At 30.3% G+C, this 8976-nt stretch overlaps 2 protein-coding genes across 2 annotated transcripts in view; both read left to right on the forward strand.

Moving 5' to 3' along the window:
* LOC107628562 (uncharacterized isomerase BH0283-like) overlaps nucleotides 1–1841 on the forward strand; it is a 6200-nt gene extending 4359 nt beyond the window's left edge. The window contains exons 3-6 of the mRNA XM_016331197.2: nucleotides 242–541; nucleotides 1016–1177; nucleotides 1267–1350; nucleotides 1428–1841. Coding sequence (XP_016186683.1) covers nucleotides 242–541; nucleotides 1016–1177; nucleotides 1267–1350; nucleotides 1428–1535 — 654 coding nt within the window. The 3' untranslated portion in view covers nucleotides 1536–1841. The remainder of the gene's footprint in view (nucleotides 1–241; nucleotides 542–1015; nucleotides 1178–1266; nucleotides 1351–1427) is intronic.
* LOC107626058 (uncharacterized isomerase BH0283) lies at nucleotides 4795–7970 on the forward strand. Its single transcript, XM_016328839.2, has 6 exons — nucleotides 4795–4962; nucleotides 5036–5230; nucleotides 6369–6671; nucleotides 6837–7001; nucleotides 7508–7591; nucleotides 7696–7970. The coding sequence occupies exons 1-6, from the start codon at nucleotides 4933–4935 to the stop codon at nucleotides 7801–7803; spliced, it is 885 nt and encodes a 294-aa protein (XP_016184325.1). The 5' UTR covers nucleotides 4795–4932; the 3' UTR covers nucleotides 7804–7970.

Consider the following 8976-nt stretch of genomic DNA (forward strand, 5'->3'; position numbering starts at 1 on the left):
TAATTTAATTATAAAATTAAAAATAGTATAAAGATCTAATTAAAAAAATATATAAGAATCTAATTATAAATTTGATAAAATTATAAAAATTAATAAAATAATTAAATTAAATAAAAAATAATATATTCTAAATTTATAAAAAAATGGTTTAAATTGGATTCTAATAATCATTCCACAACAGTATTGTGTGTGTGTGTTTTTCACCAAATTTGTAATATGGAGTTTATATAACTAAATGCAGGTTAATATTTGTGCCCATGCAACATTAGCAGCAGCACACACACTATTTTCATCTGGTTTGGTTGATTGCAATAATGTCATTGAATTTGTTACACACTCTGGAATATTAAGTGCCAAAAGGATCCAAGCCATGTTGCAAAATGGTTCAAAGAAAGACAATGGATTTTATATTGAATTGGATTTTCCTGCTTACCCTATTACAGAGCCAAACCTTGATGAAACTTCACAGATTTATGAAGCATTGAATTATTGTGCCTCCATAATTGATATAAAGAGGACACAAATTACGGATGACTTACTTGTAAGTTGTAATTATTTTTTAATATAATGGTTTAATTACTCTGTTGGTCTCTTTAGTTTTACTAAATTTTTAATTAGGTTTCTATACTTTTTTTTTTCTTTTTAATTGGTCCCTACATTACTTTTAATTTTGTAATTAGGTATTTTTGATATAAAAAATATTAAAATTAACAAAATATTTCTTCCGAAATACATACAGTCAAAGATCTAACTAAGTTTTTAATTATGAATATCTTCAATTTACGAAAAAATATTCAAAATTCTAATATTTTTTATATTTGGAATGACCTAATTATAAAATTAACAATATAAAGACCCAATTGAAAGGAAAAAAGTATAGAAATCTAATTGAAAATTTAAAAAATTATAGGAACTAAGGGAGTAATTAAACCTATAATATTATTATTTGTCTATTAAACATAAGACACGATATTGAAGGAAACAAATTTTGTAGCTTATGATTTGTTTGTGTTAGGTTGTAGTGTCATCAGGAGAAGCTGTAAGAAAAGTTGAACCGAAATTCGATGCAATATCCAAAATTCCTGGAAGGGGAGTAATTGTTTCAGGGATTGCTTCTCCAAGTTCCGGATTCGATTTTTACAGTCGATTTTTCTGTCCAAAAGATGGAGTCAATGAGGTAAAGATACTATGACTGCATTGTTTGTCTAATTCAGAAACATAACATAATAGTAAATGATTATTAGTAGTGTTTGGTATTTAATTAAGGATCCTGTATGTGGAACTGCACATTGTGGGTTGGCATCATATTGGAGCAAGAAGCTAGGCAAGTGTGATTTCAATGCTTATCAGGTACTACTATTCTCTAATTTGATCTTATTAATTGTTAGAACAATAGAAGATGCTTTTGAAAGTGTTGATTTGAGCAGGCATCAGAAAGAGGAGGAATTCTCAACATTCATATTGATGCCAAGAATCAAAGAGTGCTTTTGCGTGGAAAAGCTGTCACTGTTATGGAAGGCTGTCTTCTTGTCTAGTCTTGTTCCTACTTCCTAGCTGCAACTGCTTCATGTTTTGTATCAATATATATATATCCATGAAAAAATGGTTACAATTAATTTTAAATTAGGTTTAGAATTTTATTTGTCATTTTATTATGGTTGAGTTGCCTTTTTATGACTTTAAGGTCACAGGTTCTAGCCACTGATGTAATTATCAAGTTAAGCTGCGTATATTATATTCTTTGGGTATGGTCATTTCTTGAATCCTATTTTAACGCAGAATGCTTGTGTACTAGACAACTTTGTCCTTTTTATTATGTAATCATGATGGAATTTGAGGGATGAGAGTGAGCAGTGTTATTGAGAAGAAGAATAACAGAATATAGTTATAGTAAGTTTATTACTTAAACTTAAGTTAGTGCTCTACTCAGATCAGCTAATTCCTTTTCAACGTTGGCCTCACTTGTAAATTTCATGCTTATTCTATTGAAATCAGTTATAATTATTACGAATAAATGTTTAAAATGGCCTCTAAATTTTTAATTGTTATCCAATTTAATCTCCCATTTTAATAAATAACCAACTAAATTTCTAAAATTTCAAAAAATACATCTCCATTGGTCCCTTAGAGAAGTGTCTTCTAAACATCTATGGCGTGAAATATGAAGTGCCAAGTGGACATTGGATGAAATGACAGTCGTTGAGAAAGGAACACCCTAAGCATGTGAAAACGACGTCATTTCAAGATCTTCTTCTTTTCGAATAAATTATTCGCACTGGTCATCCCATTATCAACGTTTTTCCACCTTCCTCCACTACAACGCCAAGGTGGAGGATCTACCAGCAGTGGCATTATGTCGAGATCGATGCAATCCACCAAAGATATGCTCTCGCAGCGACGCACGTGGCGTACATCAACTCGCTCCAGGGAATCAACCACTCTCTCTACCTCTTTATTCAGCAAGACAAGGAATTAACGGTAGGAGGCGGCGCCGCTTCTCCTCCGCCTTTCTCTTTGGCGAAGGCTCACTTAGTGAAGCACGCTTCTCCTCTGTCTTCTCCGCCTTACTCTGATTCTGGCTCCCACCTCCACTTCCACTCCGACGAAGAAGATGACAACGACAAAAATCCTCACGCTCTCCACGACCACAACTTGTCCAATCACTCTTCCCCTCTCCACGTGGATCTCTCGCCATTCGAGGAGGGAGATCATGAGCTTCCATTGATGGGGACGGGGATGGAGATAGAAAGGATGCAGATGAATTTATGAAGAAGCAATGCAATCAACGCCTTCAATTGTGTACCAACAACAGAGGCTAATGAATCACGAAATTATATATGTAGATGAATCCTCTTTTTCGTATTCCTATTCGTATCCATATCCGTATTTGTATTCTTCTTCTTCTTCTTTGTATCAACCCTATTAGCAGCCCTACGATCCGTATGGTGCTCTTCCACTCTCCGTCTATAATGGATCTTATCCGCCACAACACTGTCCACCTCCTTCCTCCGCCAAGCTGTCACCGCCACCATGCACCTTCCTCTCCAAGAGCTTCCTCATGGGATTTTCTCAACTTTTTCGATAGCGGCGACGATGAAAAGTGCTATCCTCAAACATAATACACTCCCAGTTGTGATTCTAGGGCGGTTCGAGAGGAGAAGGGAATCCCGATTTAGAAAATGAAGATTACCAACACAAAGTCATCAAAGAAGTCCACGGAGATCACAAACTCGTCGACGCTCCTGCTTCTGCAGTTTGAGCAAGAGCTTATTAATTGGACTTTTCAATTTTCTAGCTGGATAAGTGTCGAAAAAGGTTATGTGAGAGCATTGAATAATTGGCTAATAAAATGTCTACTGTACGAACCAGAAGAACACCTGATGGCATAATTTTCTTTTTCCCTATTAGAATTGGTGTCCCCAATTTTTAGGGAAAGTACGAGGAGTCAATGGAATATTTATACAGTGTGTACAATGGAAGTTTAGAGAGTATTAGAGATATAATCATTAGTATTATCTTTTTTCATCAGCTGAAGTTTTTGGGATGAGTGGTATCATGCATGGTATTAGAGCACTAGATCCGAAAGGTCAAGATTTCAAGTTTTGGTAAACCCTAAAATCAATTTAAGCAATTCTGAATACCAATATAGTTGGAATTTTTACCCGGTATTTCAGGTTCTATGCCATCGACATTTAAATAGTACTTCTATAAAAAGACTAATGAAGATGCACATTTTGAAGTTTTAAAAATTTAGTTAGTCATTTATTAAAGTAGAAAGATTAAATTAAATAGCAATTTAAAATTTAGAAACTATTTCCAACATTTACTCTAATTATAACTAGTTTGACTTTACAATAAGTATTTTGGTCATAATTACTTGATGATTTATAAAAGAAAAAGCAAATATTTGTGTATAAGCAATTAGCTTGCCACATTTGTCAGTATTAATTATATATTAGCTAAAATATTATTTATTATAAAAAAAATTCATTCTTAAATACTATTTTATTAAACAATAATTGTTTTATTTTTTTATTTTGAAGCACATTAGTATTGGAACAACATATTGCTATTAACAGGAATATCAAAAGGGAGTAACAAAAGCCGAGTAAACATCCAATCCGGTCCTTGTCCATTTTCACGAAGGACAAAGCGATCTCTGTCCAAAAAAAGGGACACTTCGACCCTCGACCTTTTTATTTTGGGACAATACGGTCCCTCTATTAAAAAATTCAACAATTAATAATAAAAATTAGTTTTATAGGGGATTTTATTTGTATTTTGTGGGGGTTTTAAACCCCACAAAAATCTTTTCAACAATATAACCAATTATTACCACTACTACCATTGTCTTTTTCATCTTCATTATTATCACTCCTACCTCTACTATTTTTTTTGTGTAACCAAACTTTATTATCATCATTATCTCCTCTACCGTCATCATCACCAATACTAATATTAATAATTTTGTTTTTAAACAATTTCTTCATCAATGGTGGTTAAGTGAAAAAAAATCATTGATAAAAATGCTCAACAAAAGCCAGCTTAAATAATAGAATAATTATTTAAATTAGTCTTTAAAATTTTTAAAAATAAAATATTTTAGTTTTTATTGATTTTAAAATAAATAAAATCATTTCCAAAGTTTATTTCTATTAAATAATACAATTTTTCATTAACTTTTGTAATTAGTCAATAACTTGAATTACTGACCTAAAACATTACTTAAGTGTGCATGTGTAAGATGAATAATTATTTAACAAAACTACATTGTCTTAAACAAATAAATAATAATAAACATGAGAAAAAGCCAAGTGGAACACGTAATATACAAAATAGTATTGGGGACCCGTGACAATATGTGAAGTGTGTTTGGGAGGCTTTCAAGTTTCAACACCAGATTCCACACTCCCTTCTTCTTCTTCTTCATCCATGGCAAAGAAACCTGTCAAGTACACTATAGTAAGTTCATCTTTGATCCCTATACTCTGTTTATTTTTGTTATGAGAGGAATTACCATTTTGTTGGTTTATAGGTTGACGCATTCACAGAGTCAGCGTTCAAGGGGAACCCTGCAGCTGTGTGTTTGTTAGATGAAGAGAGGGAACAACAATGGCTGCAATCTGTAGCTGCTGAGTTCAATCTCTCAGAAACTGCTTTCTTGATTACAATTCATAATCAAAACTCTAATCCTCGTTTTGCTCTCAGGTGGTTCACTCCTGTTGCTGAGGTCAATATTCTCCCATCCCACTCCTACAAATACGTATTTCACATCTAATTTTTTTTTGAATAATACTATTCAAAGTAACTTTGATTATTTGTCTATCGGTTGTAAATTTAGTTATTCTATTATGACAAATTTAATTACTATTATGTAATTAGAAAAATATGTGAAGCATAAATATACGATGATTAATTTAATGATTAATTTTTACTGTATACGAGTGAAAAAAAAGACTTGGGTGAAATTTAGAGACTGAAATTTAGTATTGTATTTGGTGGCTAAAGACTGTAATTAAAATTTTATCAAGATACAAAATTTCACTCCCTACTTCTAGAAAGTGGGAAAAAGGACTGAAATTTTTGTGATGGAGATTGAAGTTTTGATAATATTTTTTTAAAAAAAATATTTTTATTTAATTTTTCAAATATTAAATTTATTCTTCAATCTCTATATTTATCTTAAACTGAACATAATACTAAAACATAATTCAGTCCAATATTACCAAACACAATACAATGACTAAATGTCTCTGTTTCCAGTCTTAATCTCTCGGTCTCAATTTATTCCTTAAGACTATGTTTGGTTGGAAGGAAATAAATAAAGAGGAAGGAAATAGAAAGGAAAGAAATGAAAGGAAAGAAATTGAGTGGATTTTTATTTTCTTTAAATGTGTTTGGATGGAAGAAAAATAAGAAGGAAAGAAATGTTGTAAAAAGTCAATTTTATTCTTATATTATAAAATATATTGAAAAAGTGAAAGAGTAGTATTAGAAGTAGAGAGAAAAACATTAGTTTTCTCTCCATTTTCTTTTCAATGTTGAAGAGAAAAAAATTGGTGGACCCTACCAGTTTTTTTTCATCCATTTCCTTTCCTCTCTAATTTTCTTTATCAACCAAACAATAAAAAATAATCATTTTCCTTTCCATTTTCTTTCCTCCCTTTCATGTTTGATTATTTTAGTAGCTAATTGTTTAGTTAAAAAAACATATATAAACCAGTATATAAATATACAAATACATAGAGATTAATGGAACATTTTCTTTTATTCTTTTTAAAGTACCTAAAATGAAAATCAATAGGCACTTTGTTATTAACATAAAGAGTAGCTTTCCTTTTAATAATACATGGATGATTCTTATGCAGGTTAAACTATGTGGCCATGCAACATTAGCATCAGCACACACACTATTTTCATCTGGTTTGGTTGATGCCAATAGTATTATTGAATTTGTTACCCTCTCTGGAATACTAACTGCCAAAAGAATCCCAGCAATCAATGAAGAAGAAACCAAGGATGGATTGTTCTATGTTGAATTGGATTTTCCTGTTGACCCTATAAAGGAAGAAGAATCCAACTTTGCTGAGATTTCTTCTCAAATCTCTGAGGCATTGAGTGGTGCTAACATAATTGATTTAAAGAGGACACAAGATTCAGAAGACTCACTCGTAATTACTAACTCTACTATCTACAAATAGTTTATTTATTACTGTCAAGTGTCAATAATGTATGTACAAAAATTGACAGAAATAAATAAGAAGACAGAAGATTAATAAACAAGTTTTTGCTGATCAAGATTACATAATTAAGGTTATTATTTTTTCTTTTCATAGGTTGTACTAGAATCTGGAGAAGCTTTGTTAGAAGTGGAGCCAAAAATTGATGCAATAGTTAAACTTGAATGTGCTAGAGGTTTGCTTGTTACAGCAATTGCTCCTCCAGGATCAGGATTTGATTTCTACAGTAGATGTTTTTTCCCCAAATATGGAATCAATGAGGTATGTATACTACTATGGTAACAGGGAAAAAATGTAATTTACCATTCTTCTAACATTTTGACTAGTGAAATTTACTCTTCAAACTTTTAAAATGTACAATTTGTCTCCCTAGAGTTACGAAAAGTTAATAAATTAGTAGAAGAGTTTAATTTTGATGTACTGACAGTGTAAAATGTCGTGCAATCACATCCGTTTTTTTAGATGACCATTCAGGTGGTCAATATAAAAGGTAGTTATTTTTGCTGATATGACGATATATAATTGGATGCAAGTGTAAAACAGTGCATCAAAATTAAATTTTTAGTAGAAGAGTTTAATTTTGATGCACTGTCATTGTCTTTTTTTATTTATGCATTTGAAAAATTTAAGAGATAAATTGAATATATGAACTGAATTTCAAGGTGGTAAATTGAACCTCTTACATGCTAATGTCTTAACTCTTAAGTCTTAAGGCAGTAATTGAATGAAGACTCAATCTAAGGTAAAGTTGTTACAATTAATTTTAGGATCCTGTGACTGGGAGTGCACATTGTGCATTAGCATCATACTGGTGCAAGAAACTAGGCAAGTGTGATTTCAATGCATTTCAGGTATACTATTCTATCTTTGATTCTTTGCAATGATCTTAACTTATATAATTTATGAGCCTAAATTATTAAATTTATCCAATAAACACATACTGTAATTTGAGCAGGCATCAAAAAGAGGGGGAGTTCTGAATATTCATATTGATGAGAAGAGTCAGAGAGTGCTTTTGCGTGGAAAGGCTGTTACAATAATGGAAGGCTGTGTTTTGGTTTAGTAGGGTTTACATCAATTCAGTTCTTGACTTCTTGTTGGTCCTTTAATAAATTTTTATGAGCACTTAATTCAAAATACTCATGTTAGACAAAACAAATTTGTCTTCGTTTTATGGGGTAATGAATTTTCATAATGCTTTTATCTTTAATTTGAATAATAACCTTTAAATATTGTGCAATTAATAAATAGTCAAAATAGTCTTTTAAATTTCGCTCGTCAATCTAATTGATCTTTTCATTTTTTATTAAATCAGACTAATCCATCAAATTCATTGAAATTTTGTAACAATAACAGAGAATTTAATTTTAATGTTTTGACAGTATACATGTTCTTTTAATTACATTCATTTTTTAAATAAAATAATGTAAAAATTAGTTATTTTTTATTGATAATTTTATGGGATTAGATGTATCTATAAAAATATCAAAAATTAAATTCAATAACAGAAACATTAATTTAGATTATTAAATGGTAAGCATCTTGAATTCTATCTAAAAAAGCCTTGTTGGCTAATTCTGAATTCTTTTGAATGCTTGCCCTCCAAGTTTGTCGTATCAATTGTTCTCATGAAAAACTTCAAGCCACTTGCTATAATTTCTACTTAATTATTCATTTTTTTTATATCATGATTTTAAATGAGACATTTAATTTGAAAAATCTTTACAAACTTAAACAATTTTATAATTTAAATTTATACGATTGTATATTTTACGTCTTTAATTTAATTATAATTCTTGGTTTTTGCTATCTTGTTTCATGCAAGAGCAACTTAGAGCATTCTAATAAATTATTTTTAGAATATTATTTTTGATAGTTTCAAAAATTGAATTGCTTTAAAATTAAAATCTGCATTAGAGTTTATTTATAAAATAAAATTGGTGTTACATTAGAAATACAGTGAAAATATATCTATAAAGACACTTCTATTAAACACAGTTATAAAAAAGACATTTTTATTAGACACATCCACGAACACACTTCCATGAAACACAACTATAAATAAGAGTTGGCAGATATGCTATTGGTAACATAACGGAACCCTAAAAAAAATGAAAAAAAGCGCATCATCAAGATTGAGGTGCACAAAAATCATCAAAATTTCACATAAAATTTTACAATTTTAAAAAGTGTACTAAAAATATAAAATAAATAATTTTTTTTAACTAATTATACT

The sequence above is a fragment of the Arachis ipaensis genome, chromosome B02 (assembly GCF_000816755.2).
Source record: "Arachis ipaensis cultivar K30076 chromosome B02, Araip1.1, whole genome shotgun sequence".
Classification (NCBI taxonomy): Eukaryota; Viridiplantae; Streptophyta; class Magnoliopsida; order Fabales; family Fabaceae; genus Arachis; species Arachis ipaensis.

Excerpts from the sequence above, each read along its gene's own strand:
- LOC107626058 (XM_016328839.2), top strand. The coding sequence starts at position 4,933 with ATGGCAAAGAAACCTGTCAAGTACACTATA. Across the intron at positions 6,672-6,836 it reads AAGATTCAGAAGACTCACTC|GTTGTACTAGAATCTGGAGA; the intron begins GTAATTACTAAC and ends TTCTTTTCATAG. Across the intron at positions 7,002-7,507 it reads CCAAATATGGAATCAATGAG|GATCCTGTGACTGGGAGTGC; the intron begins GTATGTATACTA and ends AATTAATTTTAG.